At 27.7% G+C, this 17,353-nt stretch overlaps 1 protein-coding gene across 1 annotated transcript; it reads right to left on the reverse strand.

Annotated features, from left to right (window-relative positions):
* Positions 1-6,731: 6,731 nt before the first annotated feature.
* Positions 6,732-7,757, reverse strand: LOC113557485. The gene is made up of 2 exons (XM_026963032.2): positions 7,323-7,757; positions 6,732-7,115 (listed from the first exon to the last, which is right to left on the reverse strand). The coding sequence occupies exons 1-2, from the start codon at positions 7,516-7,518 to the stop codon at positions 6,961-6,963; spliced, it is 351 nt and encodes a 116-aa protein (XP_026818833.1). The 5' UTR covers positions 7,519-7,757; the 3' UTR covers positions 6,732-6,960.
* Between the last annotated feature and the right edge of the window lie 9,596 nt (positions 7,758-17,353).

Raw genomic sequence — 17,353 nt, forward strand, 5'->3', positions numbered from 1 at the left:
CGTCACGTAATATATTAAGTTATCTTTTTTATCCAGATAAAAATGAATTAATTAAAATTTTATTAGTATATGAAAAATATACTATTTTAGTTATAATTAAAATAGCTTAATTATTTAAATAACTAGTGAATTATTTTTGTTGTTTGACTAAATTTTAGAAGGAAAAATATTATAGGTAATTATTACTCAAACATCAAATATTTTGTTTTAAATCAATTATATGCGTGTGCTATGTTGTTTTTTTATTGTTAATTTATGTTTATTATTATAATTTATAATGATTATTTATTTGTATTTTTATTGAAAAATTATAGTAGTAATAATTGGTTTTAGATAAGATTATTTATCCGACTTTGTGAACGACTCTATTTAAAGTTGTATATCACTTTTTAACATTTCAAAACATTTTTTCATATATTATATTCTTTTTAAACTATCTATCTGTTTTTTAAAACTGTTTGTTTGGTTGGTTAGATTAATTGATGAAACAATACATCAAAATCGACTGACTTATTTAGAAATAATGTTATTTTTAAATTTATTGTACAATGAATAATAGCGTATTTTTATATTGCATTTAAAACACGGTTTCGTTTAAAATAAAACATGTTTTTAATAATTGAAAATGCATTGTTATTATTAATTTGTTTAAAAATAATGATTGGTATGAAAAATAAAAATACAGCATAACAATATTTGTAGTCGTGATCTACCATTCCATTACTTTATTATAAAATAAAAAATTATGAAATACAATTTTTTTTTTTATATATATTTCATTTTATTAAAATATAACTGACAGTGTGATATTAGTCTGGGAAATATATAATATTATGTATGTTTAATGTCTATGTTGTATTAAATGTACGAAAATTTCAAAGAACTGGAGAAAATATATTCAAATATGCATTAAATGCGTAGGTACAGATAAAGAATCTGGACGAAAAAAAAGAGAAAGTGGAAGACGAGAAAAAAGAAGAAGAAAAACAGGTTCAACACTACAAATAAGTAGTGTTACAGATGTTATAAAGTTTATTAAAATAGTATTTGATCAAGAAATTTTTTAAGTATATATATATTATATTATAATAATATATATGTTACTGCGAATGTCCGCAATTGGCGAGTGCTGACAGTCACCGGTTAATGTCCTCATACACCAAAGTCATAGCTGAATGTTGGCATACTGATTAAATTTGTATTGTTTGTAAACATTTACTAGCAAATTTCGACATTTATTATTTATATAACGATATTGGTGAATGTTGCAGGTAATGCCGATATTATTTAATCTGATCTTATCTGAAATTTTACTACCTACCTATACACGATGTAATTGTAAAACAAATTGCACCTAACAAAAAAGTGTGATTGTAAAAATGTTGGCATTTTATGCAGTTCAAAATGTCATGTTGCAATAAGTAGAACAATTTTTACCGTTGTTTTGAAATAATAATTTTTGTAAGGCAAAATAATTATAATGTAAATTAATAATACATGTATAATATTGTTCAATAATATTAATCATAATTAATAAAAGTAATTGTTAATATTTATAACTAAACATATAATTTCTATTTTATATTATTGTCTATATCTATAGTACTATACCATAATATTATGTGCGAATACGTACCCTATGTAAACATTAACAAAAAACCGTGTTGTGTTTTCATCATTCACCAATTTAGTAGGTGTATGTTGACATTCACTAGGTGATTGTCAGCACTCACCAATTGCGGACATTCACAGTAGCATATACAACGTACACATATTCGGATTTAATACAGAAAGAAATACGTTTTTATTAAATACCATGTATCGTATATAATACACGCGTACTGTAATGTACATAAAAATATTGAAATAAATAAATATGAAATGATCAATGTATAACGAATGTAATATTCTTAGTTACGTTTAGGCTCTATAGGCATACAATTAAATGTGTTATTAATATTGTAAAAAATTACTTTGTAATATTCTCTTTGGATGGCTGAGAGTAACAGTGGTCAACAGCTTAAGTAATAGCTAATGAGCTTTGGTGATCATTGCGTTGCAGCCTCTAAATAAAAAATAAATAGTAATATGATTATTGGTTAGGCCTGCAAAAAACAGCAGAGCAGAGACTACTCTGTATTTTTGAGCAACACAATTGAAGTAAAATGTAGCAAAGTCCTAATTAAATATAATATTTTAAGTAAAATAAAGCGGTTAAATAAAATACGAAAATCATTGTACATGAGATTTCTACCAATGAGTCTATCGTATTGTGATTTATCAGGTTTAAAATAAATTAAAAAAATATATATATTAATACATATTAATTAATAAATATATATATATTTATTTTATTGTAGTTAATTAATTAATTAGTTTTGTTTTTGAAGCTGTACTGTCAGATAATCCATTTATTTATGAACATTAATCTACACTATTGACTAATTTATATAAGAAATTGACCAAATTTCGTTAAAAACGTATGCGACATTTATGCTTACTATTTTTTTGTTACTTACCTATCTTATGTAATTGTCTGTATAGTTATCCTCTGAGGAATTAAATAAATTAATAATTATACATTATGGGCTTTAACGTTATTTTACTGTCTAAAACATAATATACAATGGAATCTGTTAAACAAAGCAATGCTAAAACAAATCAAAACTAAAAAATGTAGACATAAACGGGTTGTTTACGTTTATATGGTAGTTATCACTTAAACACAAATTATTATTCATAGTTATATAGATGATATATTGCCTACAACACTAGTTTTGCATTTTATAATTTACATACAATAAAAGCCTTTTTTAAACAATACGTTAATTAAAACCATTTGTTCTACATATTATCTTTTAGTAATATATAAATAATTTATTTTCATGGTATACTGTTATTTTACTGAGTTTTTGAAAACAATAAGAATATAATAATATTATTTCAGATTTTTTTTTTAATATTTGATCAGTTAAAATCATTATATTTTGATTGTGAATATATTTATAAAACTTATTATTGTTTACAAACCACTGTTACGATGTTGTTATATTATGTGTATATATTGTTGCTGCTTACAAAACATACGTGAAAAATGTCAGACATCAAGGTCGTGACAATTTCCATGTTCCTTATTATACGTTATATGTACATATAACCATCGGATAGTATACACTGTTATACGAGTGTCTAAAGAGTTTTCCTGCGTTTTCTTATACAGTATGTACCGCGTCCTATATGTACAATTATCTTCTTTTGGTATTTTAGTAATTTGTATTTCTTCTTATTGTTATACATTTCATATACAACGGACATCTATAATATTTTTAGAAACATAACACTATAATATAATTGACTTAAGATGTAAATAATCACCTTATAAGGATCACTATGATTAATCTCACGTATGTATACATATGTAACGTAATGAGTTAGCTATATTTTATATTCCCCTGTATACCATTTCATTTTCACTGCAGTAGAAGAAGTCATTGAATTCAAGAAAACTGTAGGCTTTGTACTTTAAATGCATTATTACCAACACATACACGTAAATCGTATATAATTACTATTTGTAAGCTCAAAAATGTCATTGTAATGTGTTTGTTATTACTCGTTTTGAACTAAATCTTACGTAAAATTATTTACATAGCAATAGTTATATATTATACACATACATTACACAACCTACTATATAGTTTTGTCGGAAGTTTGTTGTATAATTTTGTCATTAGTTATTCTTACCATATTATTTTATGACTAACTTAATGATGAAAAGGTTAAAAAATATCATACTATATTATTCACCTGTGAAATTGTTACATATTAGTATGCGTGCACTGTAAAAGATTCCACATATAAATCTGAAAATATCACTAATACAATTGAGTATACATAATTTATGTTTTACTGTAATACCAGCTATACTAAAATTTAAAACAGTACATTATTTAAAATGTTTACTTTTACTTTTAAAACGATGGATTACATAGTTGTTAAAAAATACTTGATGTTAAACTTATTGAAGTAACACTTATAAAGAATTAGCGGTATTAGTTAAACAAGTACCTACATTTTCTTGTATAAATCAAAAACTATTTAGTTTCATAACTTTACTTTTCACTAAGATTTTTAAACGTTGAATACTTACGAGTGCATGCAAATTATTAAACAAAACTTGATATTTTTGAAACACTCGTACATACATATATATATATGAAAAATGTATTAACGTATGAAAAATAACACATATTATTTATGTGATAAGCATCATAGAATGCTTAAAAATCACATTTACGACAAAAATAACACACAATTGACAATTAAATTACACTCAAACTCAACGTTATTATTAAATATTTCTGCAATATTTTTACATTCAATAACAACGCAAATATAATAATACATGCCTACAATTTGTATCCCAATAAAAATATACAAATTTAATATTTTTATACAAATAACAACCTTAAAGTCATTTTTTGTTGGTATTTAAGAAAAAAAAACATTATTTAAATTATAAGTTATGTAAACATTTTACTGCACTACAAAGATAGTATATTAGACGACTTTTTTTAAAAAAATGGTGGTATATTGCATTATAATCTATATTTATATGAATTGATTATTCGAATTACTTCACGGTCCACATACATTAAATATACCAGAAGAGGAAAACATTTCAAGGTTTTCCCGTGAAACTATGGAAAATTCAGTTTATAAAATATGTTTTAAAAAAATGAGTTATTTTTTATAGCGGAAGCATTAAAGCAATAAACCCACAAAGCATTAGAGAAATATTTTTTTCATTAAGGTTTAAGATTTGTTTAGAAATTCCATGTCATAATCTTAACTTACACAGGCAAAATTGTTTTCCTCATATTTGTTTCAAAATATCGATACATACTAAATATCAATATTGTTTTTACCATGAATTAATATTTTATTTATTTATTTATATTTTACTAATTGTTTACACCAGTTTACATCATTATTAAGTGTTATGATCATCTTCAATTTAATATACCTAACTGACATTAATTATCAATATTATACAATGTTTCGCTAGTCAAATTATGAATATACTAATAAATAAATTATTATTTCACAACGCGACTTGAAATCATACACGATTCACACTGTCAGCAACTACGCACGTAAGTGTAGTCAAAAATACGTAATATTATTTGTAGCTACACAGTTACACAGTCTCTTATGGTATAAAAGTTATACTCTGACTATACACTTGAAAAGTGTTTGCTATTTTTATATTTCTCTATTTCAACGTAATCGTTTTTCGTTTGTCGAGTTACTACAATAATACTTATGTACTGGCTATATGGTTTGTACATTATGAGTATGCGATAGGTATTACACTCGTGTGGTTGTAAATTATAATATATCATGCAGTGTGATTTATTATTATTTGTTTTACCGCGATCACTATATTAGAAGAGAACCACAATTAGACACAGCTTTTCAGTACAGGGTAAAGTAGACGATGATAATAAAAACAAATTACAAATAAGTGAACAATTATGGTGAATCTCTGCGTTCGCTTGTTTTTGTTTTTTTTAATTCACCAATTTAGAATACACTTGTGTATATGGTGGTACAATTAATCTGTGGATAAGTTACAGTATTACTTGGACCGTTTTACTCTGTCCGTCAAAATACTTCTCAAATACCTATAAGTGTAGTTACATAACAACGTTTAATGGTCCTAATATTGTTTAATCACGGAAGTAATAATCCTTTAAGTACGTTTTATTATGTTTTAATGAACATTTCAAGTGTGGAGTTAATGTATTTGAACTATTTATACAATACGTTGTTAATAGCTAAAGTATACCGTGGTACCCAACGGGTGAACGATATTCATATTAAAACATATAACATACACGTTTTAAACGTATCGTATATGTATAACAGTTTAGGTATATCAAATTAATTACAAACAGTTATAATATGACTCTTAAGGGTATAACCATTACAACACTCAAGAAAATATGAAATTAGGACAATTTATTAGTTATTATTACAGCTGATGGTTAGAAGCAAAACTCTTAAATTGAAAGTTTTGGACTTATGACTACATTTGAAGTGTATAAACTAAACTAATAATTTATTAATTATTAAATTGTATTTATATTTATGAGAAATTGAGGGTTTTATATGAGTACAAATAAGTAAATAAATAAATAAAAAAAACGATTTAAATATAATTTAAATTAACATTATATTAAGTAACTGAAACAAGTATACAGTGTAAAAAAAAGTGTTGAATAACTTAAAAGTTTCTTAAGACTCGGCTTATTATGTATTATATTTTTTTTTCTTATTAAATACAAACACAAAATAATAGTTATAATCTGGATTAACTGTAGTTCTTGGAAACATATTATAATATAATTTAGATTATTCATTGAAAATGTTTTAATATTGTTTCAATAATGTGCAAATGCAAACCAAAAACTTTTTTAATCTTATCGTAAATTGTTATTTATATAATATATTTATAGGTGATGAAAAAAAACAACAACAAAGATCTCAGAGAAACCTACGAAGGAAGAAAACTAGTAGTGAAAGCATATTATTTTATACAAATGTCAATTTTTTTAAATTTTAGTTTCGATAAACAATCATACAAATTATACTCTTTACACGCATAATTATACAACTCGATATTAACTCATGTTTGTATTTTATACGAAACTCATAAATGAATATAATATATTAAATTATATTATTTTATTATTGCAAACATGTTCGGTGCATTAATTGTTGAACGTAACGTAGATCGAAACGCGATGCGTTTTGAATAAAAATACATTATCCGGGTTAAAACATTGTGCGTGGCTTATGTTAAATAATATTAAGACAGGTATAGGTACATTATGTTATTATATATCTGTGTTTAATGTTTATATAGTTTTAGTTGTAAATACGTCGGCGCACGCGTCACACCAATAACGATCTGGCCGATTTGCTGGTTTGCATCGAAGTAGCCGTCGAGTTAGAAGGCAGCATGATTTTTGATTTGTTTTTAGATCCAGCTCGGTTGTGCACTTGTAAGTTTGACTCGACGACGATCTCGTCGAAACCCATGTTCAACACTGTCAGAAAATCAATTAAATTATTAAAAAATGACTGTGACGTAAAATTCAATATCAATTCAATATCCAAATAGGTCATATCACTGTAGGTACTTGCCAACTAGGTACTACATGTTACGAGCTATTTATTTATAGTGATAAGGTCGAGGGGTGGGAGATAATCGAAAAACCATTTTTGTTTTCGAAACCATTTCGTTTCGTATTTACCTTGTGAGGGCTTCTGAAGTCTGTCCATCCGGTTGGACGGAATCGTCGGCCCGGTCACACTTTCCAGCGGTTTGGCTCCACCCGGGACGGATTCCTTTAATGATTTACTATTGGAATCCTGTGGTCTGCAAAGGCATCCGGTTATTAGGAGTGACATTACTATTAGCGCGCTGACTGAAAATCGAGTGGTCTTCATTTTTAACTGGTGAAATACTACGATATTATGTGATAATATTTAGGACTAGGTGAATACGGAATGATATCAACAATAATAATAATAATAATAGTAGACGTAGAAATAGTTATATTCGGTCAACGGAGGCGATGGTTCGTGCGCGGATGTTGATTCAATACTGTAGCCACCGCCACCGTCATCCGCATGCCCGCTCGCCCGTAGCTGTAGTCGCCGATATCGTCAGTACAACAGCGGTCACACTCCAATCTCGCTGGTAGAAGCTATGATATTGTATGTTATATTATACGTATACGAGAGAGTATTTATCAATATATTATGTGCGTGTATGTGTAATAACTGTATTATACACGCACACATGTATATATGACGTAGTATATTACATATGACCGTATAACTATATATAGTAACGCTGTTGAGACTCAGTGAAAGTATATCGTACTGAAATTCGTATCATATTATTATTGCCATTTAAAGTGTTCCGTACAGATAACGTTTGCTGAGTATTTGTGAGGAGTTCGATACCCGCAAGTTAAATTGTACGGAAATCGATTTTAGAGCACTACGTAATATAATATCTAAGTAATATACGAGTGTTAAAATACTAAATTATACAACCTACTTTATGTTTACAAAAGTGCAAGACCATTGCGTCGAAACGAGAGCTTGTACAAAAATTAATTATTAATATTCGACTAAAGGTTATCACGAGTATTTAAAATCTATCATTGTAACTCCGGTGAATATCGCTGTTTTCGCTCGTATACGGTGTTTCAGTTAATGAGTAAAATAAAAAAATGTATGCAATCGTAGTTGAAGTGCCAGTCCACTACGAACCAAACGGATTTAGCCGCTCGCCCCTCCAATGCAAAATTAATAATATAATATTATAACTTATATTAAGAACAAAAATTATTGTCTTAAATTAAAAAAATGCCTTAACATTATGATGATAATTTAAAAATTTGTTTTTAAATACTATAGTAATAATATAGTATGTAGTACTAAGTATGTTAAAAGAAATAGATTGCTTATAAATAATTATTGTAACATCTATTTTTTTTTTTGGGATAGTTTAAATTCTGCAACCCTTATAAACGTTTCCTTTGCAGCTCAATTAACGCGGAACTGTATACATCATATCCGTCGATAAGACATTTTGTACATTTGTACAGGTACAAATATTGCGTATATACCACCAGACATGTTTCGTAATAAAACATACTCGGGTGCATATTTTCAACCCGGGGTGGGAATGCACAAGAAACCAGTTTCGGTGAACGTCGTCTGGTCAACGATATAAACCATGATATATTATAAATGCGGTTGTTGACTTCGTCTCCGCCGGTCTTAATACCTCGGTAGAAAAAAATATTGAGAAAAATGTATACACAATATTATAAGCACCTATGTTTAATATCACGTGAATGGCTGATAGTAGACGAATAATATACCATATTATTGAGTATTATATATCGACGATATGTTTTAAATATTAGTGGTTGCGTAGTAGTCGTTCAAAACAGAGTCTAGACCATATTCTACAAACTTAGAGTTTGTCTCTTGGTGGTGAACTCTGGATAATACTACGATGGGTTCACAAAGAATAATTTACATACATAATTGTGCGTAAGTATGAGTTTACAAAAAAATGTTAATTGTTTGAACTTATAAAAGAGAAAGGGAAACATCGTTTTTGAGTGAAAAATGGTAAAATCATCATGAACAGACTATATTGATATTCAGTACCTAACTAATACCTATATACAACATATTTCCACCAAATTGCATTTAGTTGAACCATAACCGAGGTGTACGAACCGAACGGATATTTTATTATATTTTCAATCGGCGTTACAATGATTTGAGTTTTGGAGTTTTTATTCTAAATACTTTTTACATCTCTACAACTACCATTGTTTTAGATCCATCGGATTCGAGTGTATAATTATTTTTATATTTTTATATGATATTACAATACTTATTATTGATTTCAAACAGAAACAATGAACTTATACACACTGACGAACACTTGTCACATAATTAATATTTATAAAACTATAGAGAATTAAATACTAAAATTTATTATTAATAATTTCATAGTGAAATTAATACAAACGCATAATATTGGTTCATCGTATTCAATTAAAAATCATGTTGTATACTGTAATAATTGCTTTTGTAAAAATACATTATTCATGATATGGGTCTTCGCATAAAACGTTGAAATATGTTGAACAACTTGTATTTCTTTTACGTGCCTTATAGTGATCAGATTGTTCAAATTAAAAATTCTACCGCCGTTTCAGTTTATTTTCCTCTTTGTGGATTCTTTAAATAATATATTTATAAGCCTATAGAGACCAATATACAACAAATAATACACTATTGTTCAGCAAACACTTAATCTAGTAAAATAAAAAACAGATATTATTTTATATTTCGCTATATTTGATTTTATAGCTAATCAGCTAATTGTATTATCACATCAATATCTGTAGAAAAAAAATATTATAACATTATTATCATAAATATAAATAAATATTAAAAAATTTAAATTTTATTACATTAAAGAAAACACGATCAGGGAAATTTGTTTGTTTTATATTAGGTGTTGACTGTTCCATGTCATTGAAAAGGTAACTTTAATAGATATGTTAAATTTGTTTAATTCGATCATTGTATACTATATGAACATTATTCATCTATCGATTCTGAGTAGAGATAATTTGTTATTAAATATTTCTAATCTTTTTTTTTTTTTTTTTTGATTAATTATTTATTATTAGTATTTTGTTTCTATTGTTTATTGCAGTTGGTAGAATTAATTATAGACAAAAACAAATAGCACGAACTAAATAGTATATATAAAATAACATGTCCTGACTCATTGATTCATTATCGCTTAGCCAAAACCGTTGACGTTTTGAGAATACAATTTGATCAGTAGTTTCATTTTATTATGTAGAGAGAGAGCCCCTCTAAGATAGGATGTTTCAAAATTCATTCACTAATAAGGGGTCAAAAGATGTAAAAAGGGGTAAAAGTGGAAAGCATAATTTCTTGGATGGATTTTTTTTTAAGCTTAACTTCAATATCTTGTAATATAAATAATAAAATAGCTTTTACCTTAAAAATATGTGCAGTTTATATTAAATGTAATTCAAGGAAGGGTAAAACCGTAGGCATTTAATATTTGTCATTGACAAAAGTGCAAAATCAGTTAGTTATTTTGTATGGATATTATAAAAATTAGTAATGATATCCATTAACTTATAAGTCAATACCGACAAACTTTGGAACGGTGTGAATTTGTTTTTGTGTTCTAAATAACTTTAAATTAATTCAAATTTTATAATAATTTAATTGTGGTTAATATTAAAAAATACTATAAATAGTCTCCAAATGTTTTAAATCCCGATATATTTGATTTAAGACAAAATAATAAAAATTTATTATTTTTTGTTTGGATATCGAATTACGACTAAAGATGGGTATGAAACCCGAGTATCCGAGTTATTTGAATATCATTGATCAGCGGAATTGAGTTGTGTGATCCAAATTATTCGGATTATCCGCGAAATTTGGATTTGACCACCACTAATTACGACAAAATGTAAATTTTAAATGTCTATAAAAAACATTTATATAGAACTATTTTTAAAATTTTACAGTTAACGTAAATATATAGTTTATGAACAACCATGGATTTAATTTTAAAGCACAAGCTAGTAAACCTGAATATTTTATTAATTTTTAACTACCTATCAATAATAATTTGCAAGTCATCGCAAAATTGACGGACTTTGTCAAAATTGGATTTCCAAATTTGTACAAAAAAAATACGTATATGTATTTTAAATATATTTGAATTAGTTTAAGAATAACTTATAAGAAATTATATGGCTTATTTTTCAGTAAAAAGCATTAAAACAATTTTTGGTAAAAATACTTAAAAAATAAATTTCAAATTTCTAAAAACGTCACAAAATAAGTTAAACTATTTTGAAATAATTTGATTTTTATAGACTTGTATTATAGCATGTTTAGTGATTGTTAATATGAACATTTAGTTATAATTTCATGTGTCTATTGTAATTTATTTTTGAAAAACAACAATAAAAAACAATTTTAAGTTTTGTCAAACCTGGTCTTGCGTAAAAAAATATATTTATTTTCCCTTCAATTATTTTGAAAACTACATGGCATTTTCATCTTTGACGCCCAAAATTACCAACTAAAATTTGATGATTTAATCATTTTTACCACTCTAAAAGTAGGTGTCAAACACAAAAAAAAACACTCATACTTCATTGTAAAATAAATACATACATGGCTCCGCTCAGAATCTAAAACATATTGGCATAGAATATAACACATGATTTGAATAATTAAAAAAAATAATGGTGATACTTTAGTTGGCTGGTGCGATTGTTTTTGTATTAGAATTTTTTAAAGTGACAATACATCATTGAATTTAAAAAAAAACAATTCTACTACATTGTCTACCCAAATATATTTTTAAGATTTTGTTATTAGTGATTTAATAACTTACTATACTTGTTTTAAATAATTTATCTATTTTCATAGATAAAAAATCTATTGGTGGTGTATTTAAAAACCAATATAATTCATATTAATTCAAAAGGATGTTTTAAAATATATGAGGATGTTTTGTTTAATAATTGTTTTATGATTATTTTTTACTTAGTTGATCTAATAGTTATCTTTCTATATTTTATTGTATACATTAAATAATGTTTATTATATCATATATGTATTTCGGATAAAATTTAAACGTTTTTGACATGCAATATAGTCTTATAATCCGGAGCACAGTTATGTCTAAGTACGACTAAACATTTTTTATAACTAGGAAACGGATTTAAATTTTTTTTTAAAACAAGAAAAATGCCTTAAAAAAATACAACTTAATGTACTTCTAACAGAATTTATTTTAAAATGTTCACTAAAAAATGCTCTTAAATTTTTTTTTAACATTGAAAAAATTTGTTTAATTATATACATTTATATTTTTAGGTATTAATCATTATTATTATTATTATTATTCGTATAATTTTCATCATTTTCTTTTATTTCTAAAATGTTTTCCAAAAAATGAATATACAACTTAGAGTTTAGATAGATACATTCGTTATACTTTTACTTTGTGTTATTATACGATAAATAATATTTTTATTTTATTATTTTTTTTAAATTAATTTTTATCGAATTTTATCCATTCATAAAAATAACTTAAAAACATCAAAAATGCACTAAAAACGTCAAAAAATGCAAAATAAAAGGTAATTTTTTTAGTTTCTTGATGTACGAAATGAACTTTGTGTTTGGAAAGCAATTTTTTTGGATATTCAGAAAAAAATGCATTTTGTATTTAAATCCGTTCCTTAATCATAACCTATGTACTTATATTATAAAAATGTATACAATAATAATTAATAATGTATATAAATTTAGCTAAATACACAAATTTAAACACTTAATCGAATTGTCCGTATGTAGATGTAAATAAATTTTGAAAAAAATAAGACGTATGGCACTATTGGTACTAATTTGTTTTGGACTCGAAAACGTGGGTAAAATATTTTTGGACATAATATTGTAGACTTAATAGCTATTCGACAACATAAATTGAACAAATGCTAATACCACGCTTAAAGTTCATATAAAAACCTAAAATAATGTATTTTGAATTGGTTTTATACTGAAGTAGTTATATTAAAGCTTTTAATTTTGACCCAGTAAGGAAAATACTTTACATTAAAAATGTCTCCCTAAATTAGTTATGCTCTAAAAATTCAGGAAACAAACTCAGATACATAGGTATATATTATGCGATATTGTAATTCCTATAGTATATTATAATATATACTTTTACAATATTTTTCAGAAGTAAAGCAAAGTATATATAAGTTTATATATATATGTGTGTGTGTGTGTGTGTGCAAAGACCGAAGCTTTAGCTTTGAAAAGAAGGCAAATGAGGTACAACAGTTGTTATCTTTATCACGCGCACTTTATAGCTACAAAAACACGAACCAGCAGATCGGTCTTAAATGATTAAGTAATAATTTTAAAACTAATAATAATATTACGAACCACGTAAAATTCATAAAGAAAAATACGGCGTCGTTTCCTAAGGGATCGTGTTGATAATTTAGTTTATTTTATATGCATATAAACCTACAGAGATTATTATATAGTTTTTAGGTTTTAGCTCTCAAATCGTTATACGATTATTTAAAGACGGCGTCCGTTCGGCGTCACAGCGATCAGATTACAAACGTTCGTGTGACATCCATTGAACCGAACGGACGGCATTAATATTATGTGGTACTTTGGCGATAGAGCTGGTCAATTATATTTTATTATTATATTTACGCACACGCACACGCACATAAAATGATGTATAATGTTTATTCCCACGGCGGCCGGCCTGTTCTTTGGCTACGAAAACCCGTATAAGATATTCACGGCTCAGCGTGCACTACGAGACTAGAGTTGGGCGAGTACGTGACGCGCGTTTTGCTAATGTGTATAATTTTTTAAAAAAATTGTCTGAAATTTTATTTTTTTATTTTTACGTGCCTATTGTTTGACGCGCGCGCGACCGTGTGTGTGTGCGTGCCGTGAAAACCGTCAACGGAGCGACTGCATGTACAATGCGAAAGATGAATAAAAGGAAAAAAATGTATTGGCAACCGAACGCAAACTCGTGTGCCGACCGTACGCCGTGTGCTGTGTGCCTGCGTGTGGGTGTGCGTGTGTGTCATTCACGACGTGTCCGTCGTTCCGAGATAACCGACGCGGTGTCTCGTGCAGACGAGGTCCTCCTTCGAGCCGGACTTGTGTCCTGCCGCTGCGCCCAGGTGCTCGGCTCGCGTTGCGTCACACGGTGTCGTTCATCAATAATGAATGAGCGTCGCCTCTACACTAATAATAATAATGATATAATATTGCTGCTAATAATAATAATAATAATGATAATGATATATGAATCGTACAGAGCTGCAGCAGCGATTACTGTCGAGAGATACGAATAATAGTGTGACACATCTCGCCCGGAAAAACGAGCTTGTGCATCATTGCGTATTCGCGACCATTCGCCGACAGACATCGGCGGGCTCCTACTGTAGTCGGCCGTTGACGTAATAGTGTTACGATAATAATATTATATAGACAACAATGGGCAGATAACATATCTGCCTCGGGACTGACGAAGACGTGCATGTTGAGCCTAGTTTGTATACTGCACTCGGTAGCTGCTATTATTGTTGCGATTGAAAAAAAAATTGTTTAAAAAACTGCATTACAATGTTATGTACTTCGCGAATCAAATATATTACGACGATATATCACTCAAGCATAATATTATATTGTATTTACGATGTATGCATTTTGCATTTTTATTAGCGTGTATTTAATATTTGTCTATATATATATATATATATAATATTCAAATGATAATAATTATAATATAGAATATTCAACCGTAGCAAATTGTGTTTATACGATAGTCTCAGAAGTTACAAAATAATTTTTTTTATGAACTCATAATTTTCTTTATATTTCTAGAATTAAATCCAAATTAGGTATTTACAAATAAATTAACTGATTTTATTTGCATTGTATTATGAATAATATAAATATAAAAGTATCATGTACACTCAACAAGTTATTATCTGAGAAACCTTTTAACCTTTGTGATTTTTAAGATTTAAAACCCAATGTAATATAATTTTCAATTTACTTTTTAATATTGCTGATGAATTTTGTTATTGTTATAATTTAAGTATGTCAAAGAAGATTAAAACTAAAACTAAAACTAAAAGTGGTATAGTGGTTTACCACAGGTTATATAGCTGTTTTAAATCAGTAACTCAAATGCTATATTATGACTTATTTTGTACAATAGATGATATTCTTTTTTTAAATTAAAATCATTAAGAAAATATTTTAATACTTATTTATAATTTTATATATAACTAATATAAAAAAATAGGCATCTTATAAGGACCTTGGACAAATAGTTAGAAGGATGCTGCACCTTCGTCTTACAAGTGCGTAACATAGCAAATCTACTCAGCAGTTTATGTTTAGTTTTGTTAGCTTTAATAGCAGAGTGAATCGACATACAGTGGATTCTTAATGTGGGCACGTTGAGACCAGCTCTGTTTGCCCATATTAACTTAATTGTAATAATTTAATCTGTGTTCTTATGTTATATTTTAAGATAATTCAATTTGAATTATGTGCATTTTTTAAGTATTTTATGTATGTAAAATTCGATAAAAAATTGAATTATCGTAAAAAACGAAAATAAATAACGTTCTTACTATTAAATTTCATTTGATGAATTCGCTCTAATATTAAATCCAATCGTTGTTAAATGTAAGCTCGTAAGTGTAGATTTGCTTTGCACGATTTAGAGTCTACATTGTTGACAAAAAATACAAATAGCATCCTTTGAAGTGTATTAATCATAACATTAAGTTATAATAATACAGATTATTGTTGTAATGCATTAAAAAATAAAATATTCTTCAACTCGCTTCATATCTTTATTTGATACAAATACCTACCCTTTTAACAGGTTTTATTTTTAGAAAATAATATGATTATTACACAAGTTAAAAGAAATTTTAATTTCGAATTAAGTGATCTATAGATTCTGGCGTATATCCGATATAATTTGTATCAAAAATTAAAGTATGCGATATACATGATATATAGTATAGATAAAATATAGAGATGTAACGTTACAAATATCAATAGCTCAACGGAATTCTAAACGTGAATACAAAAGTGAAAAACAAAATAGACGTTTACCTAAAATCTAACAAAACAATCTTTATTGCAGTAGTGAAAATAGGTCGGATGCATATTATTTTAATATAATCACCATAATATACCTTGCGCAACACGACCACACCGTCATTGGCTAAAAAACAACGCATTAATATACATATACTATTATAAACACTTTTGTTTCAAATAATCAGGTGTTCTATGCTGGGTAACGCGTGCAGAGACAATCATTTCTACAACAGTGGAATATAAATATGAATTTAATACCGAAAAATCCATAAGAGTTCATTGACACGTAAGACACCGAGGAACCGACGTATTTTGTAAATTCGACTTTCAAAAATATCGCGCTTACAGCGCCCGCACATCGTGTGCACGTTCCGAATCCTTTCAGACATGTTCCAACCAACGATCCCCGCGAAAATAATTATCTTTTTTTCCGGGAGAGTAGGCACAATAAAGTTTTACGGGAGGATAATAATAATTTGAGAAAACCGTTTCGAATCTTTTAAACGGTATCCACCGGACAACGAGCAGCGCCGCCACACATCACGAGAGATATTAAGGGCCAGTTGTACCATCTCTGATCGAAGTTAATCACAGTGTAATCGGCTGAATTAGGCCGGTTGTAGTGCCTGTTATCAGTGATTAAGCGTAATCGGAGTTTAATCGGACACGGTACAACTGGCCCTACGGCGATCACATTTGTCTGGGCCATAACCATTAGGCATTTCAGTCAAACCGCAAAGAACCCGTAGCCGATCATCGCACACGGTTTTGCAATTCTTACGGACGAACCGTTTTTTTTTTTTTTCCTCTTCGCGATATTAATATCATCGCGGGTATTGTGCCAATAATATACTGACCGAACGGGAATACAACACACAATATTATCATAATAATAATAATCGTTTGTTTTAAGTATAGTCGGGTGTATACCTACGTGCGTATTGTCATGGGTATCGACCGACTGGTTCTGTACGTCATTTCGACACGATAATATTATAAC

This window comes from Rhopalosiphum maidis, chromosome 1 (assembly GCF_003676215.2).
Source record: "Rhopalosiphum maidis isolate BTI-1 chromosome 1, ASM367621v3, whole genome shotgun sequence".
NCBI classification, from domain to species: domain Eukaryota; kingdom Metazoa; phylum Arthropoda; class Insecta; order Hemiptera; family Aphididae; genus Rhopalosiphum; species Rhopalosiphum maidis.